This window comes from Drosophila rhopaloa, unplaced genomic scaffold (genome assembly GCF_018152115.1).
Source record: "Drosophila rhopaloa isolate 14029-0021.01 unplaced genomic scaffold, ASM1815211v1 contig_2, whole genome shotgun sequence".
Lineage (NCBI taxonomy): Eukaryota > Metazoa > Arthropoda > Insecta > Diptera > Drosophilidae > Drosophila > Drosophila rhopaloa.
Window position 1 is genome coordinate 11,763,860 of NW_025335083.1, and position 27,452 is coordinate 11,791,311.

General features: G+C 37.4%; 1 protein-coding gene across 6 annotated transcripts in view; it reads right to left on the minus strand.

Moving 5' to 3' along the window:
* The window catches only part of LOC108048175 (fasciclin-3), an 80,963-nt gene extending 54,248 nt beyond the window's left edge, over positions 1-26,715 (minus strand). For 2 of the 6 annotated variants that reach the window (XM_044459636.1, XM_044459639.1), the window contains exon 1: positions 26,047-26,713. In XM_044459636.1, the coding sequence (XP_044315571.1) occupies positions 26,047-26,089 (43 nt within the window). In that variant the 5' untranslated portion in view covers positions 26,090-26,713. Of the gene's footprint in view, positions 1-26,046 lie in introns of all 6 variants that reach the window. The other 4 variants (XM_044459638.1, XM_044459637.1, XM_044459640.1 and 1 more) reach the window with 3 other exon arrangements.
* Positions 26,716-27,452: the final 737 nt, after the last annotated feature.

Here is a 27,452-nt window from a genome sequence, read left to right on the forward strand (position 1 = left end):
AGACGACGATAACTGAGAGACTGAGGTAGAAAGAGGTAGAACGAACGGTTGACTGCCCGACAGGCAATTCCAGGCCGCAAAAGTGCGGAGAGTGGCTCCGTGCTAAAAAACCTTTAACCAGAAGCAACGACTTTGAGGCATATGGGACCGCAAGTAAAGGGAAAACTAAGCTTGGAAAAACCAAAAGAAAAACCAAAGAAAACTGAGAAGGAAAAAGCAGACCCGCGTAACGAGTAGAACGTGAGCTTTGTTCATCGGCCATTTATGATGACGACGATGATGGCGATGAAGGCATTCCCGCTTGATGTTGTTGTTGATGCACAGGAAGAAAAATATGGATGTGCTTACTAAATATTATTTTAAATATGATGTTTAGAAAATAATTGATGGATATAATACGTTTTGGGTGTGAGTTTTAAATTTTAAAATAATGTTACCTGCCATGTTTCCATTTACCACTTGACTGATCTTACTATATCATAACCAAAACCCCCCCTTTTTTTTGCGTGTTGCTGGTATTGCAGCCGTGCATGCAACTGCAAAACCAGCAACATCAGCGGCAGCAACAGCAGCAGGTGGTGCATGATTGCATGTTGCTAAAGGGGGAGGAAAACCGGGTTGGACTTTCTCAAGGGGTTGCCTTCGTGTTGATCTTAAACTTAGATAAATAAACTTCAACTTTAACAAAAAGCAAACGCAAAAAAAGGAAAAATGTTTAAGAAACAAGGAAAAAATGTTTAAAGGTTTTCCAATGCACATTTTTGTGCAGCAGCATTAACACGTTGTTGCCCGCCAAACAAAGGACCGGCGAAAAAATCGAGAAAAAAATGGAGAAACGGATTATTCAGCACAGCCATTGTCCACTCACGAACGAGCAAAGAGAAGCTGCCTGAAATGGGGCATTGAAGCGTGGAAAAGCCGACCCCACTATTCTGTGAAGCCCCCATACTCGCCCATTTCGATGCTGTGTCCAGCCATGTGACAATTGTCAATGAGAGACCATAATTTAAGGTTTAAATCTGTGAAGGAAATTTCCAACATTTCTCTCCGAAATGTAATCAAAGAAAAGGGAGCAAAGCGAACTTCGATTTTTGCATGAAAATTAAAAGAAAAAAGGAAATTCCCTACACCCCCTGGAATGCTTTTACACTTTTGCAATTTCGGTTCAATATTTTTTTGGCATTTTTCTTTTCAGTTGTGGTTGCTGCTGTTGTTTTGTCACATTGCGCATACGTCACGTTGGCCCCAGTTTTTGGCTTTACTTCAGACATTCGACTTTTTCAACAGATAGAGTGAAGTAGGGGAACAAAAAAAGTAAAAAAAGGGATGGGAGGGGAGTTGGCCTTATTGTTTCGTACTCGGCGACAGCCTCAAGCAAAATTATACGCATGAGCGCCACGGAAATGGCAAACTCGACTACAGCAACCGATGCCAAAAAAGGAAACTACAGAGGCCAAAAACACAAAACAAAAAAAGAATAATAAACGGCAACAAAACAAACAGAATTGAAAGCAACACCGAAAAGTGTTGCCAGTGAGAAGGAGACAAAAAAGTGCAGCATTGCATGTCTAAATGGAAAAACAAAGGCTACCATTTCCACCTGATGCCACGCCCCAAACCCAACACTTGCTAAGGCGGAAAGGGGGGAAAAGCTGAGGAAAATCGGTGTATGAGTGAGTTCCGTTGTAAAAGTTGGTAGGAAATCAAAAGAGTTTTTGTCATCATGATCACAGCATGGTAAAGTTAAGTGAATGGCTAGCGGCTAAGAGGTATGAAAAGAAGTTTTTTGAGGGTAGCATGAACAAGTGAATTTAGTTAGTCTAAAATGGTAAAAATTGAAATTTTTTTGATTTGTTGAAACTTAAAGGTTAAATTTAAAAAACATTAATATTTAATTAATTAAGATAATGCACTAAATTGAATCCAATAAAGGCCTTTCGCTTCTCCAACAGAATGTATATGGCCACAATGAAAACTAATATTACATTTCGGAAAAAATAAATTATACGTTCAGTCTTTTAGGCAATCAGTTAGTCCTATCTCTAAAACCCAAAACTTTAATGTTATCTGCTTATGCTTTTGTCTAAGTTGGCCCAAAAATGTCTGGGGATTAGTTAGCAATACGCAAACAGAAAGCCAAATACTGGGCCAGGGGAAATCGAGGGGGAGTGAAAACTGCAGTGTTATAGGAAAACCAAACAGACGAATGCAAAGTGACCCCGAAAATGGCAACACAACCAAGTGTTCCGGGTGTTTTGTTTGCTTGTGTGGCCAATGGCCAAATGCGGTTCGGGCCAAAACCCTTTCACTTTGAAGCGGCAGCTCTCGGGTCACTGCTGCCAAACTGCTGGACAGGATTAGAGCCACTTACAGCCGGAGTGGCTAGTGTTGCTAGCAAAAATATCCACCAGTAGTGGCAGCGGCAATATCATAAAAAGCAACAGCTAAATGCCATAAAGCCGACGCGAGATCCAAGTGTAGGCCAGGCCATGGATTAGTCCGACTTTTTGGCCGGGCTCTTATCTATTTGCCCCGAGTGATGTGAAAGCTAAGCCAGTGCTCACTGAGCTCGTAAATTAATTGCCTCGGTTCGAGACTCCATGAGTGGAAAACTGGACAGACCAGCCAGAGTCGCCTGCATAATGGATGTTAGCTTTCCATTTTCAGTTGACAGCATTTTCCAGTTTAATTCGGTGCGTTGCACTTTGAGCATAGAAAAGACGGGGTATCCAAATGGCTAATTGAAGTGCGAACACTGGTTTTCTCGCAGTGTGTCGCTAGAAAATTGACAGTAATTAGATTGATTGCACTGGCTTTATGCAAAGAGCATACTCATACTTTGGCAGTGATTAATTCACCGGGGCGAAAGTAATTTTCGCTTTTAGTTGTCGCTTTGCAAATTATACAATTCATATTTTATTTAACCTTTTTGGGGACGTCAAGTGGGAGTGGCTGCTTTCAGGTGAAAGTTTGCGATAAGTGCCTGTCGTCGCTGCCTTTGTTGGCTTTGTTTAATTGGCTTTTAATTATTTATTAATAATTTTTTTGCACTTGCGGCAATGAAAATGTTTGCTATTTGCGGCATTTGCAGTTATAATTTGAAACTCAATTAATTAGAAAGACATGTTGATGGACTTGAACTATTTTTCGATCAAAGCGTAAATGTGCGTACAAAAATGTAAACTATTTCATGGGAAAAGCGTTGAGAAAAATTACATTACAAATGTACGGGACTACAAAAATGTTCTAGATTAGTTATACAGATTTTTAAAAAAATAATTTCATATTAATTATAACAATAAGAAATGTAGACAAGGTTTTTCATAAATTTCCTTAACATTTCAATTCAATACAAATATTTATTTCAACTATGTTTTTTAAGCTTCACATCACTTCACATTTATTTCGAAAGCCACATGTAGTTATCCACACCAATCCAATTGTCCAGCTGTCTCAATTACATTCAATTGTCTACAATTTTCAACCCAAATCCACGACCGGATATTGCTTAAAATTCATAAATTCAACCCAAAGTCATTATCTGCAAAATAAATCAGCCTGAGACCAGCAATAAACCGCAGATCAGACCGAAAACTCGGGGAGTTTGCTACCACAAAATAAAAGGGGGAAGGCACTAATTACATAGATTCACAGTTAGCCAAAGTCCAAGCCATTCTTGGCCAGTTTCCAGTTAGCTCGGCAATTTGGCCACCAACAAAAAAGCATTTAATTGTAGTGCCAAAGGGGGTGGGCGAATAAAGGGGCGACAGGGGGCGGGGATCAGACTTGGTTAAATTTGTGTGGTAAATTTTCATGTAAATCGCAGCTCAGCAAATAAATCGACCGGAGTCAACATCAAGTCATCAGCGTTCAGCCAACAGCAAACAGCATTCCAAGTCGGTTTTAACTGCCAAATGTGGAGCAGGCGCCGTCTGCACTGCAACTGCATCATGCCCCTTAGCACTGAGAAAAATGTTTGTATTAAACGAATTATTCTCATAAAGAAGTGGCAAAATTAATAGTTTTAACGAAAGCTAAATGAAAAGCACATTGGAAGTATAGTTTTCTTGGTTTTTTTAAATCTTATTTCAAAACTTCTGAATTTAAAAAAACATTTTTTGTTGTTCGTGGAATAGTACAAATTTTCTTTGTATTCAAAATTTTAAAGAAATTTTTTAAATATTTGCTTTTTACAAGTGACAATGTCATTTAATTAATTTGAAGTTCTTTTGAATTCACAGATGTGAAAGAGGCATATGATATCTTAGATAATGAAGGCTTAATATTGCTTTCAGATGAGTGGTTTGGTATTCTGATAATCTAATCACTAGTACATATATAAAGTAATTTGGCTCAGTGCCTAGTGAGCCGAAGTTGAAGTCAACATGCATAAGCATAAGATAGTCATCATCATGGCGGGCGCATTAATGACTGCCTAAAGGGGGGACAGAGGGGCATTAGGGGGGTTCAATGCAATGAGGGGTTGCGGGGGTTTAGGGGGTGGAGCGGCAACGTACGGAGGCAACAATTGTTGTGGCTTTGCATTTGCGGCGCAATTTATATGCAAGCGATTGCAATGCGTGCACAAAACGCATACAAATGTAATTTGCAACGCGCGCGCTCTTGCCCCAAATGCAAACAGTTCGGATAAGATGGGTTAAGGGGGGTTGGGGGGCGTGCGTGCAAGGGTTAAGGGGCTGGTGGTGGGTGGTTTTGGTGGCAAGCAAATTCTGCAGACAAGGCGCATATGAAATCAGTAGCAAGCACACAAATGCAGCTGCATGGCGGCTCATTTTGGTGAATAATTGAGACAATTACGCTTATAGCATATACAAACGCGTGGTGGAGGGGGGGTCGTGGGGGTCAGGGCCCCCCTCGCAGCCCTGCAGCCCTGAACGTGTGCCATTCAGACAGAGATCTAGGCAATTTGTATTTTAAGTGGCATTAAAAAATATATGTAATAACATATATACTCGTATACAAGAGCGGCTTGGATAGAAATGTGGCGCACATAGGAAATAGGCATAATTATATCCACGCAGGCAAGCCAGCCTTAATATGTTATGCAAGACGCGTGGCAAAAGGGAGTGTATATGAAAATGTGTCAGGGAACCCGCATATTAACTTTAATCATAAGGTTGAGAAATATATTTAAAAAGGGAAAACAAATTTAGTTTTAGGGTTTCTAGAACAAATTTACAGCAGCTTAAGCTGACCTGATTTTTTGGGCACGAAGTTTGGTATTTCCTTGGCTTAACATAAAAACAAAGAAGACATAAATAATTATTCATATTAATAATATGAATAGATTAGTCATCTGACAGAAATAACATTTCTCATGCATACAATTTACTATATATTTAAGCTTGATTTATATTTAAGCATGTCAAAGCCTCAATTTTTTTGGAATTTGGCAGAAAATATTTTGCATGTTATTTATTTTCAATTGCACCCAACAGTTTGCCACATTTATTTACCATTTAAGACCTCAATAAATATATTCGAGTTATAGTATTGTCAAAATGTTTGCCTGTGGTCCTCCAATCAACGTTTTGACTCGCCCTAATTTATATGAATATTTCCAATTTTAGACCACAATTTCTGACCAAAGCTTCGCGTAAGTGAATCAGCTTAATCCCCAGCTGAGTCACTTGAAAAATATTTTTTTTCTTGCTTGCCCTCTGGCATATTCATTTAAATTTTGCTCTCCTCCTCCACTGAAAAAAGTTCAAGTGGTAAGTTCCCTTTTCTGTTCAGGGCATGAACTTTACCAATTGAGCATGGAAATAGTTTTCTTTTTTACGATGGGCCTCAATTTGTACGGGGCGGCGGCCAATAATTGACTTTGATGGGCCAGTCCATATTAATTTTATTAATTCCTGTTTTGGCAATCAAAGCCAAGCCAGCAGTCAATTGTTTTTTTGTAGCCACACAGTAAACAACAAAGAGCAGGGGGCAGAGGGGAAAAAATGCAAAATTAATCATTAAATGCGACTCTAGGGCAAAAGTATTTTAAATGAGTTAATTGTCGAGGCAGCCGTTGCAACTGAAAAAAAGAACAAGTACGCAAACGAGGCCATAAGTTATGCCATTTTGCGTTGGCAGTCCCCCTACAGATTTTGCCCCACTCCAGCGAATTGAAAAGTTGAAAAAAATTACCGTAAAATGTTGTTAATTACGTTTTCATACACAGCAACACCAATTCGCAGCCCTTACACAGTCTGTGCAAAAAGCTTGCGCTCACCCGTTCCATAAAAATGTGAAAAATGCTACTGGAAAATAAAAATAGTTGACTAAAACCGTGAACCGTGTTGCATTTATTGTTGCTGTTGTCCCGCTGCCTGTGTGCAAAATACAAAACACGAATTGCCATTTAACTAGTATTTTTTATTTACTAGCCCGGGTATCTATATATGTACAGCTAGCGTATCCATGCCTGCGGGCCTCTGGAGAATGAAAGATACAAATGCAGGGGCTTGTTTTTCTGGCCATGTAGGTTCAACATATGTGGCCCACTAAAAATGTAACTAATTAAGGATTATCTGTCAGATTCTGGGAGGTCGGGGCAAATGGTAGAAACGAGACTGCGAAATAATTCCAATTTTAAATCTACATCCGACTTTTTGTGGACAGAAAAATATCAATATCTGATGGTATAAAAATATATTTATATGATATATATATTTTTATACCCTTGCAGAGGGTATTATAATTTTGGTCAAAAGTGTGCAACGCAGTGAAGGAGACATCTCCGACCCTATAAAGTATATATATTCTTGATCAGGATCACCTCCTGAGTTGATATAGCCATGTCCGTCTGTCCGTCTGTCCGTCTGTCCGTCTGTCCGTCTGTCCGTCTGTCTGTCCGTCTGTCTGTCCGTCTGTCTGTTTCTACGCGAACTAGTCTCTCAGTTTTAAAGATATCGAATTGAAACTTTGCACACACCCTTCTTTCCTTTGCACGCAGTATATAAGTCGGAACGGCCGGGATCGGCCGACTATATCCTATAGCTGCCATATAACTGAACGATCGGAAATGCCATAACTTTGGTGTTTGTAAAGTTAGGAAGTTGGGATTTTCTATGGGTTTTGTATTTGGCTAATCAATCCGACATGCCGAATTTCATAAGGATCGGCCGACTATATCCTATAGCTTCCATATAACTGATTGATCGGAAATGCCATAACTTTGGTGTTTGTAAAGTTAGAATGTTGGGATTTTCTATGGGTTTTATATTTGGCTAATCAATCCGACATGCCGAATTTCATAAGGATCGGCCGACTATATCCTATAGCTGCCATATAACTGATTGATCGGAAATGCCATAACTTTGGTGTTTGTAAAGTTAGGAAGTCGGCATTTTCTATGGGTGTTATATTTGGCCAGCCAATCCGACCTACCAAATTTCATAAGGATCGGCCGATTATATCCTATAGCTGCCATATAACTGAACGATTGGAAATGTCATAACTTTGGTGTTTTTAAAGTTAGGAAGTTGGGATTTTTTATGAGTATTAAGAATGCATCATATGAATAATTTTGGAGAATATAATTTACAGAGTATTCTGCAAGGGTATATCAACTTCGGCTCCGCCCGAAGTTAGCTTTCCTTTCTTGTTTTATGTTCCTTTTAACTCCGTAATTTTATTTTTGTCATACAGTTTATATTAAATGTTTAATAATTGGCTTTATATTTTTTCCCAAATTTATTTAAAGCTCATTGAAGATTAAATGATGTATGTAAAAAAACAGAAGTGGACAAGTTTTTATGAATTGTTCTGAATACTTTGAGTATGAAACCATATGTCAAACAACAAAAATCTATTTAAAGTTGTATTTAAAGTTACTACCGAATTAGCAATTTTATAAACAAACAACTTTCTAAACTGTTTTCAAACAAAGATATTTATTTTATTTCTCGGTACATCTTTAAAAAGAACTCTACTGAGCTTCCTTTTCCTGTTGTTTTTTTCACTTGTGCGAATATTCTTATTTTTTCTCAAGCAATTCGTTTCTAATTGCTGGTAATTGTCTTTTCCACCCCGTCTCCCCTGTTTTCTACTTCTCTATGACCAATTCGCAACAGCTGCGAGACCCAGAGACCCACAAAACTGAGGCAGCAACAAAAAGTAGCATGTAATAGCAAATTATGTTGCAATTACAAAAGCAGCGCAAAAGCAAAGCGAAAACAACATGAACAACGGGTAAACTGAGAAAAAGTTTAACAACAGCATATGTAGAGGATCCCCGGAACCCCCATTTTGCCCCTCTAAAACCGAGTTCTCTATGTGTTTTCGCAACAACCTAATTGTTTTTTTTTTTATTTTTATTCTGTTGCTTTGGACAAAACTTCATTCAGGCAAGAGATACGTAAACACGAAAAATTACAAAAAAGACGAGGTATAAATAAACCAACAGCTAAATTGCAGGAAATTGTCAAGTGACTCCCTAAGCATTTTGGTTCCACCTTGAATACGGCTTTAATCGATTTGAAACTGAAAGAAATAAACGCCTACACAGCAACCAACTTAGGCAAACAATTTAATTTAAGTCAATTAAAAGAGACAGCTAAAAGAGCTTAAACTGACCTTCTTGTGAGAAACGCGCTTGTCAACTTGATCAATGTCTTTTAAACAATTACCGCGAAATTTAACAACAAATTAAAACTCACGAATTACCTGTACAACTTTCACCACAAAAAAGTCTGACGGAAACAATTCATAATTGTAAGTTTAGACTTTTCCTCTGGGGAACCTTCTTATTGCTATCCATTTCCCTCACGTTTTTGTGTATTTTTCCTGATAATTAATTCACCTTTTTTGTGTTTTCTCATAATAATTATGCAGAAATTTACATGAGTTTCTACGAAACAATTAACTTTTGTTTTGTTTGAGTTCCGCAAAAGTTAAGTTAAAAGAAAACATCCATTTACATGAAAACTGGTTAAGGCTAAAGAAAATAATTAATTCATCGACCAAGAATAAAGGTAAATAAAATCATGGAGTTGGGCCTGAGAAAGCAGTTGAGATTTTTAGTTTGCTTGTTTTTCTTTCATGTTTGTGGTGATGAGATAGCTGAAATTCGGATTATTTGGGGCATTGACTTCGTTTCACATAAGTAGCCGGCCCATTTGCACAGTCATGATTTTTTTATTTGGGGGATTACTCCACACATCCTAACGGTCAGTAGAGAACTACATATCACCATTATTAATAAACCCATTTTAGTGTTCTGATTTTCGTGACTTTCCACTCATTTTCTTCGGAACTTTCAGAGTTTGAGAATAACTAGTACGAGAGGTGAAACACATTTATTATTGCTATTTAAACGGATAATTTAGAAACTATTTGAAAATTTGCTGCATATATTTTCTTAAATAGAAATTTTAAAGCACTCATGCTTTGCTCAACTTTCCTTGCACCTCTTTCTTTTGAGAATCACTCAACTTTGCATTTAATGCACAATCAAATCATTCGTTGATTGAACCGCACAGAAATCAATTGCTTTAAAATCGAATTCTCAAGAAGGCTAATGAATGCTTTAACCCATTTCAATCAACGCCTTGTCAAATCAGAACGGAAATATTTTATAAACATTTTCATAAAAACCCAATGGAGTATAAATCGAATAAACAATGACAGCCGCAGAGGAGACAACCACAGATGGCATAGGAATTAAAGGAAATTAAATTGAGCAGGCAACAAAAACATAAATCGACAGAGGAGCTTCCATTGTTTATACCTATTCGTTGTAGTTTTTATTGTGCTCGGTGGTGTTGCATGTTTCTTGTCAGTCGTCATTGATGGATAAACAAAGCGAAATGCAAAACTAAACCACAGAAAAAGGGACAGCGAGCGACAAAGATGCATAAACAAAAAGAACAAACAATCTGCAGCCCACTTGAGAGAAAGGCACTTGTGTGTCTGCCACACATGCCAAATGAAACATGCCACTGTGGATGGCTGAGATACAGATACAAAGATACAGCCATGCCGATGCAGATACAACTGGAGAAAGGGGAGCAAAAACGAGAACGATTGGAGAATGTCGAACTGCATCCGAGGACTGATTCCGGCTGCCTGCCAAGCGGAACTCCGGCGATGTCGAGGATGATAAGAGGCTGTGGCCCGGGGCGTCGGTATGGTAGATTCAATTGTCACTACTTCTATTCTCCGTCCCTATCATACAGAGATTTATGCAACGCCCCCAAAAAAACTAGAAAAGTACTAACCCAAGAGGCTACAACAACTCGAGTCGCCAGAACATGACTAATTAGGGAGAAATAAATTTTGTTGTGCAAAAGCATAATTCCCTACAGTCAAGCGGTGCTATAATGAACAGTCTTAAGCTTCAGGGATATTATTTTTTATAAGGAGCACTAAAAAATTTTTTTTTTTCAGTCTTATGAGTAGTGGTTTTATTGCACATGCATTTGGCTTGCCATCAGTCTTTTTAAAGCTTTAAGAATAAACCTGTGCTCTAATTAATTATTAAATTATTTTTAAGCATTCTCATAATTTGGCAATTGGAAATTATTTCTAATACGAAACTAAAAACTCTATTTTTACAAATTGAAGTGACATCAAATTGGTAGTTGCACCGAGGGCTAGAAAAGTTGCACTGTATCAGCGTATTTGACAGATGCAAAACCCCACTTGGCATGCAAAGCCAGGCACTTGTCTGGCACTCAAGTGGTATCACTCCAAACTCCCTCTTTTCCAGTTTTCCCCCTCCACCCACATACTCATCACAATTGGCATTCTTCAAAAATTCCACATCGACCCTCGCCGAAGCTTTCCCTTCACTTTGTGTGCTCCATTTCCTGGGAGTACAATCAATAAATATTTTTCCTTGAAATTAAACAGGGTTTACATTGTGGGCGAGAGGCGGACGCATTGGTAAGACAATCGAAATACAAATAATGAAGAATAATGAGCACAAAAGGGCTGCATGGCAAACAGAAGTCAGAAAAACCTGAAAGATGCAAGATGGGCATTGTCTGTGTGAAGTGTTTACAGAACGGAGAGCTTGAGATCGTTTGATTCTATCATTTGCAAGGGGAAAAAAGGGGAGGCCCCTTAAAATTCATCGATGTGTTTTCGTTTCTATTTATAATTCCGAAAATGTGTTCTGAGATTATCAGAAAAAAGTGTTGGATCAATCATGACATATGACTACAAATGAGTAGAGGGAAATGTACGCAAGAGAATTATACTCTTCAGACAGCAATGATACTTTAGGGGAAACGAATTATAATGCACATATATGGCTTGAAAGCTTTTGAAAGTAAATACAGATGTAATTGTTATTTTTTTAAATTAATATTTCACATAAACTAGATTTCTCCGACTCTTTTAACCACACCCAAACTCAATTTAAAACTCTCATTCAAATGAATGGCCAACAGGAGCCAAATTCAATTTCAAAATAATAAACCCTTTATGTAAAACCAGCTATGGAGCCCCGACTAACCACTAACCCAATAAAAAATTAAAGGGATAAACCTCAGACTCTCTGACCCCACCACCACACCACAAATCCCAGACCCAATTTCGTTACTCTGAAATTTATATATGGCAAATAAATATTTTTTAGACATTCTACTATTTATTTTTGTGTTTGCCGGCGCGGGTCATTGTTATTTGCTTTTGATTTTTATGTGTTTTTAATGGGAAATAAAAATGAAATCATGTGTGCAACAGATTGTGGTTCAACTCCACCATTTGACCCAACATTCTAAATCTCTGTATTGAGAATATTTTGTGGATTTGTTTTACCCGTTTGCATTTTGTGTCACATTCGAAGCGACAGATTAAAAAAAGCTCCCGCACAACATTGAAAACATTTGCGGATTTTGGTTTTGGAGCCGCAAAACATTTGATTTCATTCGGTTGCAAGTCAATTGATTTGTCGTGAGCCACCCGAATAGCCAAATTTCTATAACCGCAAATGGTGAATGGTGAACGTTTGAAATTCAATTAGAGTTGACTTCAGTTTGTTACGTTATTTTTCGGGACCCAAAAACTTTAATTGAATTTTGGTTCGCTTTTATTGTTTTATTTTTTTTGTATTTTCTCCGAATGAAATTGCATAAAATTGATGTTAAAGTTTTTGGTTCTGCCACGCCCCCAAACAAAATGTACTTAAACGATATCACAAGGCAAAAATCACGAAAAACCGCAGAATGGGGGAGAAAAAATTGGCAGCCAAGGGAGCCAACGAAAACAAAAGCCGGAAAACAATTTGATGAAAGCGTACTGGGAAACTCTTGCTGAATAAAGAGGGGAGTTGGAAAAACAGAGGGGAAAAATAGAAAGGTAACACTCACAGCGAGCCGAGTGAAGTTCAAACGGGGCCAATGACATTTGCAGTTGCTGCACTTGATTGCAGTTGATTCGTAATCGTAATCGGATTGCAATTGCCTGCACTTGTTACAAACACGTGCTGAAACTAATTGAGGCCTGCACTGGAAAAATATATTGTTGGGCACACAAATTAGTTCTCAGAAGCAAGAAACACTCAACGAAAAATTTTATATGTTAAGAAAGATAGAGTTGTCATAATGGAATGATTTTTAATTTTTTCAGGATTTAAAAACATAAGAAAAATTAATAAAACATTTTTTAATACATTGTTCATAATTATTAATATAGAAAATGAAATTAATGTTGCATGTGCCATTATTTTTTCTTAGTGTAAAGGGCAAACGAACATTACCAGTTACCAATTCCAATTGCTATTTGTGGATTTGGATTTGAAGTTCTTGAAAACTCCCAGCGGGACGTGTTAATAGCCGCAACCTTCCTGTTAATGAAAATCCCTTGTGCAAGAGAACAAAAAAGATTTCCCGACTTTGGTTAAAAGATATTTATGACCTGCCCTCATGTGCGTGTGCCTCACGCCTTTTGTTTTGCTTTAATTATGGGCGTGTTCGTTTGTTTTCCCTCCCAGTTTGTTTACATTTCTCGCACTTGGGTCGAACTTCTCCTTAGCGAAAACGTAAACAATTGGGTTTCTTAAACCAAAACCGAAGAGCCTTAAATTTTCAGGCTTTTCGGCTCGATGAAACAGCTGTCAGCAGCCGAACATTTAAAAAATTAACTCCAAAAAATTTCTAAAAACAAAAAAGTGTTGAAGAAGCCAACGTTTTGTCGGCTTTTGTTTACAATTTGCTTCCGCCTTTAAGTAGGTTTTCTGTTTACCAATTGTGACAGCAACTTTCTTTTTCTCCTCGTTTATTTTTCGTTTTTCACGGTTCGTGTCTCGTGTTGATGACATTTTCGAGAAGGTGATAATTCTTTTTTAATAGTTTTTCCGGCAGCCAGCCGCCAGCAAGTGACATTTATTGTGAACGTGTCTGGCATCCCCATTTACCCGCAGAACTTTCGCTTCAGATACATAAATTAGGGATCGACTTACGTGAGATCAGTGAGGTTGGATGAGACCAATCGGAATTTTTTGCTTACCTAGAAACAGAAAAGAACAAATTTAGAAAATAAGTAAGGAATGATAAGTAAACTTAGGTCTACATTAAATGAATATAAATGCATTTAAGTTTTGGACCAACTCGAAAATTGATTTTCTAAAAATAATATACTATTATAATTTCTAAAACAGATGTCACACATATTAAAATCCAGATTTTGTTCCTTAACAGTTGATTCCCACAAAAGTTATACCAGTTTCAATTAAAGACAAATTGGAGTTTGGATTGAAAAATCCATCTAAAAATACAGCTCAAAGAAAAAGAGATCCCAACTCATGCACTTGTTTTTTAATGGGATTGATTGTTTTTTTTTTTTGTAGAAAATTGTTCTGCTCCCCGAAATTCACTAAAAATATCTGTCACTCATCTATCAGTTGGTCAGCATTTGGTGAACTGCATTGAATTTCCTTTGCGTTCCTGGCGCCAACAAAATTTCATTTCGTTTCGCCCAGCTCAGTCGCATGCCCAATTTATAGACATTTCCCCCAAAAATGCAATACAGAAATTTTCTGGGCGAAATCCATCGTCACACACAGGCCTGTTCCGCACTTCGCCCGATGGCTAAGAACACGTTTTATAGCCACACTATTGCTGGTCGGGTGAAAATCTCGGCTAAAACGAGACCCACAAAGTGCAGCTGCGATTTTTCCGCAAGGGGAAAATTGCGAAAACCGAAAATGGGGCTGGCAGCAGTTTGATTAGAGCCACTCACACTCACGACCACTACGTGAATCATTTTCAATTAGTGCAATTGAGGCGGCGGCTGGTGAGTCAGCCTCCATTCATAAAAATGTTCAATGTCAGCGAAATGAAAGGAAAAAATTATACGAGTACTACGAATCGCCAAATGGCAATTATTTCTCACTTATAAACGTCACAGGGTCTTATGTCATTCGTCATTTTCTTTTTTTGTTTGCTGTGGTTTTGCATAACTCAAAACAGTGGCAATAATTACAACAAAAACCGCTAATTTGGAGGGAGCCCAAAAAAATGTTTCATTGCTAACGACCGCATTTATTTATGATTTTTTTATGGGTACCGCAGAGAAATAGAAAAAAATAGCCCAAGCCCGATAGCAAACTAGAACCACTTGGCCAAAATTGGTGGCTTTTGTTGGGCTGCTGTCAAGCCATTCGCTCAGTTTATGGTCGACCGTTAAATTGGTCTTGGTTGCAGCCGCTGTTTATCGCTGACAAAAAAGGTTTTACTTGACCCAGTCAAGTGCGGAGCAGTCGGCTTCGGGTTGGGCCCACAAAACTGGGTCGATTTGCTTTGCTTTAGCAGAGGCAAACTTGCCGGAGTAGTAGCTCTCTCTATAGCGGAGATTTGTTGGCTTATGTTGTTACTGTACTGCAAAAAAAAGTCATGAATCAAGACATTTAAATATTTTAATATTGTTGAATTGTTTTTTTTTGTCTACAATATATACAATATACTATACAATATTTGTATGTTCCCATTAAAAAAATATTCCCTTAAAATATAAATAAAAGATGTTCATACCCAACTAAAAAAGCAAATGCCCTTGTTAAAAAACAAAACAATAGTTTTCATTTTTAAATAAAGTTAAATTAAATAATTCAATATTTTTTTCTTGTGTGGATTTGTTACTACTGCAGCTGCTGGTGTTGCTGCTGTAGCTAAAGTTGCTGCTGGTTTGTACTCGATGTTGCTGCTGTTGGCAGCTATGTTGCTGGTGCTTGAACAACCGATGTTGCTGCTGTTCCATAAGCAATTTTTTTTGCTGTATTTGCTAGTGTTGCTGCTGTAGCTGCTATTGCAGATTTTCAAGTTGCTGCTTAAAGGTTCAACTGTTGTTGGCCTTGATTTGGCTGTGGTTGCTGCTAGTCTTACTCTAATACTCTCTCGTTTTTGTCGCAGCTTCTAAGCCTTCTTTTGCTACTACTGCAATCGTTTAAGTGCAAGCAAATTGAATTGGGACACTTAATGACGTTTACTGCCGGGTCAGCTGCAATCCCTTGGCCATCCCCTTTTGGCCTTTTACTTTAGCCGGCTCTTAGTTAGTTAGGCGACAAAGTTGTAAACCATTTACGAGACTTCCGCTGTATAACAAAAAGAGGAAAAAAAGGCAACTTGTGGAGTGCACAAATTGCAGAGCAAGTTAAGGCAAACAAGATTTTTAAGAGATGCAAAAACTAGTTCTAAATAATGCTGATCAACCTTGAAACTGCTGCAAACAAGCTTTAATCAAGTTGAGCGGTTTCAACTAATTGCATAGCTGTAATGAAAAATATCTGTTGATTAAACAAAAATATTTGAAAATATGTTTTAGCCCCATGGCTCTTCAAAACAAAGTGGTATTATTTCATCGCAGCGTTGATTTTATTCATATTTAAATTTTGCGAAAAATCTCAATTTTTCATAATCATATTGCCATGATTTTGCACAAAAAAACACCATAAATATACAAATTATCAAGTTAAATTAGAAATGATTCTGGCAAAATTTGCGCAGAACAATGCACGGAGGCTGTGGTATAAAATAATTGCCATAATTCGATTATGAAAATAATTTTTCACTTAAACACACTTATATATCGTTTAAACATATGTACAAAGTGGTAGCTCTGGGATTTTATAAATTTATCATATTACAGGCATAATTACAGCAATCAAATTTGACCAGACAGTCCCAGTTAATAGAACAAATAAAAATCATAATCAATTCAGCTTAAATACGCGGAATTATACAATTTTGCACTGCCCATCACTTTATATTCCATTGCATTTATTTAGTTTGCAAACATTTTAATTACTCTTAGTCGGTGGGAGGAAAATTCAGTTTTCGGCCTGCTGAATTGCTCTCTTTTTGCTAAGTTTGTTATGGCTTTAATTCCGTGTTTTTTCTCGCATAGGGCGTTATGATTGCCGCAAACTTTTCATTGGTACTGTAAATGCTAGTGACTGTTTCTACTGTCTGTTTTCAAGGTGAAAGTTGTTTCTACTTCTCGGTTGTAAAAGAGTTTTCTGTGTTGTGTGTGTGCTCTGCGGCTTTTAATTACTGAATTAAATGCGGAAATTAGAAAAGTGGAGAAAGAAATGCTTGTCTGTGTTAAATATGAGAACGTTTCATTTCATTTTACGTGATTTTTATTACGAACATGGTTCTGGTAGGTGAAAGTTTTCGGTTGGGTTTTGAAGGGCGTCGAAAATGAAATTGTTTATGGTTGAATGATATTGTGGGAACTTTTGGTATAATAAAACAAGTTGAAAGGCTATTTTAAATTCATTATTCAACACTTAACTATATAAAAATGCTTTCATTATCAATATCAAGCATATTATCTTATCAAAAGAGCAAGAAAATACCATCAGGAAATTAATTTATCTGAATCTTCTGACATAACATTGCATTAATATTTAATTGCCACTATTTGCCCACTAGTCATGCCCCCTCCCCTTTTTGCTCATCCATCATCTGAACTTTTTCAGAGTTTCCACCATAATCCGCCGCGACAAACCTGAACTTTTTTTTGCCATTTCTTTTGTTTATCATTTCTGCCGCCAAGAAGTTTTCATTTAGTTGGTTGCCGGGGCCAAAAGTGGCGAATAAAAAATAGAATTTATATAAAGCCAAGTCGCTGACTGATAAATCCCGCAAATACTACGCGTACACACACAAAGTAAACACTATCAACGTTGGCTAGACCCAAACCACAAAAAAAGGAGAATAAATGGGAATATTCATTCCAAGCGATAAGTTAACAGGCGTGACTAAGCCCAAAGCTAGTTAAGAAAAAAAGACAGAGAAACTTTCAGCTGGAATTCTGCTCTCTCCACTATATATTTCTTTTTTTTTATAGTTATTCTGTCTTGGCAAGCCCTTTTCCGCAAGTTTTATAAATTAAATGCCATAAAGTGAAAAACTTTCCTGGCCGCCTGACTCACGCACTCACACGCTCACTTAGAAAGTAATTACCTAAAAAATATGGACAAAAAATGAAAGGTAGATGGGGTAATCCCCAGGAGAAGTGCGTGAGTTGTGAAATTTATTTAAATTTAATTTAAGTTCTATGTGTTTTTCTGCCGAAATTGCAACCGCTTTTATGGGAAAAGCTTTTCACTTTTTTACGGCCTAGTCACGCAAGCCATTAGGCCGTAATGAAAACATAATAAAGACATGAAAGAAAGTCGGCAAACCCTTTACCTGCCCATCTAATCAAATCGAATTTAGAGTTAGTAAAGCTAAAATGTACCTGCAGTAATTTCCCCAACCGTTTGAATTGACATGTTAATATGCTAACATCAATCCCAATCTCGGTCGAGTCTGTCTGTCAATCTTTATGTTCGGTGGTTACCATTGTCTGGCCACTAAATGAGTAAATGACAGGCACACACACCCACGCTTCTATACGGCAGTAAAGACACCAGTAAATCTGGATATCCAGTAGCGGTACACATGAAGAAATTTTGATTTTTTAAAGGTTATGGTCCGTCTGACTTTTTAAGGACACCATTTTTTCCCCATTTCATGTTTTATTTTCACTTTGCCAATATTATGGACCCTCTCGATATTTCAGCCTCCCAATATAGTCTTTTTAGAATTTTTTTCACTGTAACAGTTACAGTGCCCAACCAGCCAGCTGACAACTGTTTTGTTGCACGAACGCCGGACATTTATCAAATTAAACAGAGTTTTCAGGGAGATGGCTGAGATTGCAAGCATACAGGAATAGAGGGGAACACTTGTTTGTGTGGCCAAGGTGTGGATTCCACCCCCTTAACCCACAATCCCCCCTGTGAAATGAGAGTTAAGCCGAACAATAGAGGTATAACGAGCCCAGGACATGTCATCTCATCTCCACTCTTCAAATTGGCACTGTCCAACCGCTTTAATTGCCAGCCAAACAAATTTAGACATTTTTGTATAGCTCTGTCCGGAATTATCATTAGCACATGAAAAATCGGAAGACGCAAACGGTTTTAATTATGTGTGTGGTGTGTGTAAATAATAATTATGGCTTGGTATAACGCACACATAAATCAGGGGAAACAAAATAATAAATAACAGGAAGAATTAAACTAAAATAAATGTAGTAGAAAACAAAAAGTGGAAAATCAAAAAAAATATTTGTTTAATGCCCTTGTTGTGGTGTAGTTTTATATAGCTAACTTTCCTCAATTTTTAAACAATTAATTGCAACTGTTTAAAAAAAAAAAATTCTATTAGAAATTTTGATAGTTTTAACCATTATAAAATTGGTAATGCTCCACATTTTTTGTGCACAATAAGCTTGAATTGTTCAAAATCTCAACTTAGGATATAAGGCTTTAACTGTTAATTGCCCAATAATATTTCCCATTTCCTTTATTATTTTTTGTCTGTGCACAATAAGCTCGACTTGTTCAAGATCTGAGTTCAGGAACCACGCCCAAGTCCGACCCAAAAAAAAGTAAATAAAATTAAATGGGTTAAAACTGAAACCTGAAACGAAACTGTCAAATTGGTGGCTCCCATGAAGGGAGATGGTGAGGGGGAGGTGCCAACAAGGGGGATACATACAGCCCGCCTTTTTGTATTTTCTTGTGTTTTTTTTCGAAGAAGTCAAACACCAAGAAGCGAACAAAAAAGTTGAGCAAATACAACGTGCAGGCAATACAAATATAAAATAATTAACTTTAACAATTCTCTCACACTCGCCCTCTCTTTTCTCTCTTTACTGCCAACACCCATTGAATAAACAAAAAAAATAACGTAAAAGCCAGAAGTGAGCAACAACAGAACCAAATAAAAGGCAATAATGTAGAACGGACAAAAAAACCCAACAATAATAACAGTTAAAAATATTAACACACACACACACACAGATACGGCAATCATTGCGCATGTGTGCGTGCTTTGGTTTTTACGCTTGAAAGAAAAACGACCGAGAGAGCATTGCATTTTGTGGCAAATAAAAAAAAAAAGAAACACGTTGAAAATACTTGTAGAAATGTTGGGAAATAAAAACACCAAGTAATAATGAACAAAAATGGAAACTAGTTGGAACAGCTATCCAACAGCACGAAAAGTCAAATAAAATAAAACAGAAAACAGCACTAAAACCGGTTCATGAGCTACTAGAGCTGTGTATCCGTGAGATACTGAAGTACGAAATTAAAAATCCAAACGCAAAGAGTGAGAGAGGAGCAAAAAAAAAATGTTAGCATTTTCTGAGATGTATGGTAAAAGATTGCGTTTTGTTCGAAGCTTTTGTTCCGAGCCAACTGATGAATAAGGAGAGGTGTGCGGGGAGTTAATACCAAGAAATTGTTATAAGGCCAATGAATGGCTCCGTTGGGACGAGGCTCTGAACTTTGAGATGAAGATTTCGGGGCATAGAGCTATAACCTGTTGCCGGGTTCTAGAATTAAGAGTGGGGGTAAAGTCTTTTTTTCTTTATATGAACATTATAATGGATTACATCATTTTATCATAAATAAAGCGGTATTCATATTGTAATCAGTATGTCATGATATGGTATTTTGTATATACTATGTTCACATTTAATCCCAACTTTATCAAACTTTAAAACCGGTATCGCGTTGCATCTAGCTTTATACTTAAAACCAATTAACGCTCATTGTGAATCTTAAATGAATCCAATTATCGCATTCATCAAGGCATGTTTTTATTCACAACAATCTGTTTCATTACTTCTTATAAATGGTTTTTACTCACGTATTATTTCTGTTTTAATTTCTTTTCCCACCATTTCTTTGTTCAATTTCCATGTACATCTGCAAAAACTTTTCATTTCTTTTCGCCGCCAATCTCATTTTATTTGATTGACTGTTTATTCATATGTGAATGCAGCTTGATTACTTTATTTAAGGTGTGGGTTTCATATTATTTAAGCTGTTTTTTTTCACCCAGTCTAAATATGTTAATTAATCGCAGATCTTTTTTCGCCATCAGTAATATTTCCCGGGCGGCTGTTTTTATTCAAATGCATTATGATTTTATATAATTTATAATTATAAAGCCCGGCGCAAAATTATTTTCAATTATTTTGCACTTTCGAGGTCAGCCCAAAACCTCAATCCCAGCAGCCAAAACCGAGGCAATAAGTCAGTCAGTCCGACGCATCAGTCCATTCAATTTAGACAGTCATGTAAATTTAATTAGAGCTGCACATTTAATTAGAATACAGAAATCCGAAAACCACACCCATGCCCCTTATTACAGATTATGATTTAATGCAGCAATTATAGAGAATTTCGGGTGTTCCTTCAATAGGTCGCTTTATGGCGAGACAAAACAGAATAGAAAAAACATGTTCAAATATTGATTAAATTTTCTGAAGAGATAGAGAGGGAGTGCCAAATGAATTGAAAGCGCAATAAGTGCATCTGTTTGGGAATTTTGATATTGATGAAATTTTAATTGAATTTATGGCCAGAAATGTGGAAATATATGTGTGTGGCCATAAGCCCAAAGATCATATTATGGCCCAGATTGTGTGTGGCAAAATAATTTTACATTTCCAATTAGCTAATGTTGGGGGAACTGCAAGTATGGCGTCGAGTTGCGAGCATAATTACATAAAATATTTTAAATGATAAGAACAAATATATTTTAATATCATTAACACATTGAAATTATTTTCATGACTTTTTAACAGTGTATATATTTGTGCGATTCGAATCGTATTCGCCACATTTGTATTTCTTGCAATACAATACTGACCCTATAAGACTCTTAGAACTATTATCAACATTTAGTTTGTGCGTGTGTTTGTTAGCTGATAAGAAGCACGTTATTTATTTCCCTTCACCATCAATGCGGTACATCCCACATAAACCTTATCTAATCGTCTACATTTCCCCCATGCGACTGGAACCCAAACAAAAACAGAACCAGAGCAACTTCTGGATGTATATCATGCAACTAAAATTGCAGGTGAAACTGTTGCAGGTGATTTACACAGAAAAAAATAATAGACAACTTTTATAGAAATTTTGAGAACAGTTTTTTAACTAATATGAGATAAAATATTTTACTAAAGAAAATAGGTATTCCATTAAATTATATTGTGGTATAAAATAACAGATTAAATTCCCGAAGATTTTTTTTAAATCTTTTGGCCATCAAACATTCAATCTGTGTACGCCATTAGTGTGACATTTTTGTCAGTGTCTTTTTCCCTTATCAATAGCCCGAATCGTGACCCAAATCAAAACCAACTGCATTGAGCGCAAATGAAAAGAAGCAATGAAAATTTGTAATAGCCAAACAAACCTGACACAATTCCCCGAGATTGACTAACATAAAGAGCTATAGGAAGAGAGAGCGGGGATATGGGAAAGTCAATCAAGCGAGGTTCTACTCACGTCAAATTAGTCGATTACTGTTTTTGTACGCCAGCTGCATGAGTAACTGGCGAAGCTTATGAATCACCAACAGTCGCAGAATAAATAATTTTCGTTGCAAATGAAGAAAAACAATAATTGAAATTATCATCGCAGTTGTACGCTTGAACATAAATAGCTTTGACATTATAAATAGATTGTGTAAGCTGTGGTTTTTAACTCAATAATAAAAAAAATTCACAATGGAACGTGCTGATAACCACTGAAAATAAAGGGCTCAGATATTTTAAAGGAAGCACAGGTTGGGATTCACTCATAAAAAATTCCCTTAAGTTAATGAGTCAACTGTACAAATATAAAATTTTTTTTTAAATTTAATTTCGTTTAAATTGAATTAACATTATTCTAAGACATTATATTAGACAATTTGTTCATGAAAAGCTATTTTAAGACACCATCCCTCATAAATTTGTCTCTTTAAACACAAAGCACCTTAAAAGTGACCTTTTTGGAACTCCCTCCCTTGGCCATTTAAAAATTTGTTGGCTCCTCTTATTTCGGCCACGTTTTCACGCTCGTGGTACGTGCCCATAAAGACAATTCAGTGCCTCCGAATCGATCAAAAGTTCGCTTCATTGTGCTCGAGACCCACACACTTGTTTGCAGTTGCAGCCCGAAAAACAGCAGCGAAAAGCGGGAAACTTTTCCATAAGCTGTGCAACTTTTTCCCGGCTTTCCCGCTTTCCTTTCTTTATTGTCTTTTCAACTGTTTTGTCGAGCGGCAGAGGAGCAGAATAAATAGGGTAGATCCCCATTATATTTAATTTGCCTGGCATACGCTTTGTCAATATCGCACTTCTCCCATCTCTTTTTGGCCCGAAAATTCCAGCATGGCCCAAAGCATTGCCAACTTCCTGGGCACGCACACACGCTCACAATAAGACAGACAACACACACACAAATATAAGCGCATTTATATATATACAAAGGATGCATGCAAAAAGTTGTTGTTGACATTGTTCAGTCATTTTTCAGCAAATTAGTCATGAAATTGTGCATTTCTATTTGTCTCTCGCCACAAATTGCAAAATTTGTAAATAAAAATTGTCGCCATAGATTATTTTGCAACATATAAGTGTGAATGTGGGAACAGGCTCAAATTGAATTGAAAATTGATACAGCTTATTTTGGGGAACAAATCAATTTGAAAGGGGATAAAATCGTTTGTCAGACAATTGAGTTTTAAACTTGGCTTTAAGCATTGAAGTTTTAATATTCCTATTATACTCACTATATAAAGCAGAATATAAATAAAAATATTTTTTTATCATGGTAAGAACATTTTGATAAAACCTTTTCTAATGAAATATTTATATTTAAGTCAGTGATAAATAAAAAATCACCTTAATTGTGATTGTAATTTTTATTGATTAGAGACTTACAGTACAAGCAAACAATTAAAAAGCGGAAGAAAAGCATTTGAAAGAATCCCGTTAGCAATTCACCGCCTTTTCCTTCCTCACCTTCAATTGAGGAAAACTCCCGCTTTTCATTAAGGGAATACCTCTCGGAAAACTAAAGCCCCCAGCGCGATAAAGCTTTTGTGTCCTCTGGTCAGTCCTTTTTCGCAACGTTTCAGTTACTGCAAAATTTTCAGTTGGTCGCCCGAACGCTTTTTTGTTGACCAGGTAGCAAAGCAAAAAGCCAAAATGAAACGATGTTATGAATATGAATGAGAGACGGAGGAGCTTGCCCTTCTCTGCGATTCCCATTGCAATTACCATAGGTAGAAAAAGAGTTGAAAATTATGTATGTCATGGGTGGGGTGGAATGGCTAGGATTGGATTGCCAAAAAAGAGATATAGATGCAGTCACAGTTTTGCAGTAACAGTCACTGGCTGAGTCACATTTAGAGCTAGCAAACTGGGCAAACACTGCACGTATTTAATTCAATGCCTGGATCTTTTTTGTTGCCAGCTGGCATATATATACAAATATTGCATAGAACATGCCTCAATTGGTGGCCATTAAAATGCATAAATGCTGAATCGCTTTTTGTTCGCCCCTAGATGAGGCAGTCATAACTAAATACGTCACGACTGGAGTTCCTTTTGGCCATTTGAATTACAGTGAATGGTTTTTGGATGCAATGACTTATTTACATGCTGCACATGTTGCAGCTCGTGTCTCCTTCGTCCCTTTTTTATATCCTTGCACAAAGGGTATTCATAAAATGGAATGGGAAGTTTGCAAAGGAAATTGTGGGTGATTTTTATGTGAGTTCTGCTCAGTGTAATTATAGAAATAGTAGAGTGTGGCAAATAAAGTTTATTTTTTAACAAAAAATAAAACAATTTCCAAGAGAGAATTATGTGTTTATGATATCCTACGAGTACCTCCCCTGATCAAAGTTTACCCTTAAAAAACTACATAAATAATTTGTAACTTGGTTTTTTATCCCTTGAATTTTTGTTATTTTTTTTAGCGTATCTTTTGGATCGGCTAGTGGAATTTCCGGCCCATTCCCAACTGAAAAAAAGGTCCAGGAACCCATGGCCAGAGCCGCATTAAACATTTATAATTGCAAGACAACAGCCAGCAGACAGTCAACTGATGCGATGTCTGCGATGCGTCAGTCCTATAAAAATGTAAAAGTATTCAGTGTGAAGTGGCAAAGCCCTGCTAGAAAAAGACGGCAACTGGACGGCGGAGGGAGATAGGGAGAAAAGCTGAACCTGCAGTGGATTTCCTGCTTTATTTTTTGGTTTTTGTGTGCAGTTTTTGCATTTACATTTTCGTAAACCTTTGAAAGGTTTGCAGTGCAGGCTTAGCGACTGAATAAAATGGTGCTGTCTTAAAGTCACGTCATGTGGGTGGTTCCATGGGGCGGATTCTATAGGGCAACTGCCGAGGGGTTGTGGCAGTAATGAGACAGCTGCAAAAGCAAAAGCAACAGCTCAAAGTGCCGTGTGTTGTGTTAATGTTGTTAGGCTTTAGCATAAACCAGCATCTTCTTTTCAGCTAATGAGAAATCTGTCTCAGTTCCCCAGCGAACCCTCCATATATCGTTCTCGCTCTTCGCAGGCGTAATAAGAGGGTACAAAGTAATAAGCACGGACTGAAACATTGAAGGATTTTAATTAAATAGAACTGACAGCGTTTTTTGGGCCTTGATGATAGCATAGAATTTATTTCCGCATTTGTGCGCGGTACAAAGAGATGAAAGTAATGCTCAAGTGTGGATGATGATGCTGTTTCTTAATTTCAAGAATGCATGGTAACACAAGTACAGGTATTGTTTTAAATAATTAAAAAAAGGAGGTCTTTTTAAAGACTAATTATAGACAAGAAAATGTAATATAAATTTAATTTACCTAATTTAGAAAATTTTTAAGTATATATTTTGAGAGCGTGAAATATTAATAATATCACTTAATATTGAAAAACATGGTTTGTATATTTCCGTTTAAGCTGAATGTTGAAAAAACAAATGATGCCATATAAATTCCAAGGAAAGCCAACTATAAAATAGCCTAATACCCCCATAAAATCAATCAAACATTTTATAGGCACACAAAGCTGTAAAACCAGCTCACGTATAAACAAAGAGCCCCATAAAAATCCATTAAAACATCTACCCAATCAAGTAATTACCACCCGTGAATCAGCTGCTGGCCAAGATCTTTGGGACAAGCCCAAATCTGTTCGAATCACTCCGGTAGATGCTGAGTTACCAAAGTGTGGTTGACCTTTTCAACTGTGTGTGTTGGCGCATGTCAAAAGCCAGCTGTACCCAATACGAGAAAGGTCACACTTGACGCGGGCACAGGTTGAACACAGCTTCGGTCACACTCTGAGCATGCGCAATCGGAATTATGGACCAAACGGGGTCAACCGCCAAAAAGAGGGATAACTATCAATTTCATGGATATTATGACAGGAAACTTTTCACTCAATCATCACTTTCATATGGCCAACACTTTCCCCCGCCCCCAGGCATAATGTCGTGCCTCATCAATCAAGTTTACCGCTCAACTATGATATTATCATTGAGCTTGAGGTGAGAACACGTTTTAGGGGCATCATCTTATTTTCATATATAGATATATATATTTATGTCTTTGCATCTCGCCGTAAGTAAGCTAAGCTTTTTCACACATTTGAGCGGGTCTTAAACGAGCGCGTGATATCATCTCATGAGCGGGACTTTGGCTTTACTTTTTCTCTTGGCTGTTGTTTATTCTTACCTGTTAAGATGGCTGCGAGACATATAAAAACGATCCGTGACATGATTTTGCTGCTGACTTCCTTTGGCTTCCTTTATTTTCTCTCTCTGCGTGTGTGCTGTTATCCCCTGTTTATTTTTTTGTTTTTCTTTATATGTATATATTTTTTGATGTCACTCCGGCTTTAGGTTGCACTTGCTTCAGCTTTTCATGCATAAAAGTAAGTACTTTTTGGTGGCACTTTACGGCCGCTGAGGCTGTGGTTTATATTTTTTGTGTGTTGTGTGTGAGAGTGTGTTTTGGGGAGTGTATTGTGTATGTTTTGTTTCAATTTTCAATTTTACTCGTTGGTATTATTTTTACTATTTATTTGAGGGGTATATCCGATCGGTAGGGTTTGCTGCCAGCTAGCTAATCGAAGAATATGCCACTGTGATAAACACACACGGACGCGCTGCCTTCGGCTGTGGTAGTGCTCAATGGCCGGCTAACCTAACGCACACGGACGCAGGTTTAGTTAATACGATTCCGACCCGAATCACGAAATGCCGAACCCAAGAAAGCCGAACGACGAATGACGAACGATGTGCTGTGCTATGCCCACCCACACGGAATTCAAAAGCGACTGAGGGCAACGAGCGAACGAAGTGCCGAATGCAACAGTTACCAAACGACTGAATCCGCTCCGTGTTTATGAAGTTGCCAACCGCCCGTGGAACATGGGCAGCGCGGCGGCAGCGACGCCGACGCCGACGTCGGCAGCGGCAGAGCCCTCATGCGAACACCAGTCGTATGCGTTTTTACATATGCAGTCGCCGTCGACTGCGCTGCTCGAGTGGTGCATGCTGCCGCTGTGTGTTGCTGCTGTCCGTATATTGCTGCTGCCGCCCAATGTTGCTGCTGCATGTTGCTGCTGTCGCTGGTGTTGCTGCTGCCACATGCGCGACGAGCTAGCAGCATTGCATGTTGCTGGCGTACATGTTGCCCGGTGCTTGTTCTAGTTTACGCTCTGCGGCGACTTCTTTTGCGGGGTACTCATAAATTGGAGGGTATATCGGCTGATAAGGGAGTTGACTACACGGAAAAAAATAATTATTATTTTATATATTATTTTTATGATTTTTGTAACCGTTTTTCGGGTCAAAATACGCCTTAAATTCCTCGCTTTAAAATACTTACGTTTTTGATTAGAAATTTCTTTTAAATAACAAATTTTTTTAATTTTGTTGATCAACTGTGTTCTTCCCTTAACAGTGTGCTAATTAAATTTTATAACAAGTCTGACATTACAATGGAACAGTACAATAAAATAATTCAAATTAAAAAATTAAAATTAGTTAAATAAGTAAAAAATACCACCCGTTTAAAATAAAAAGCCTAATCTTAAGGGAATTGCAAATTGTCCCATTAATATAAGTCTCAAAATA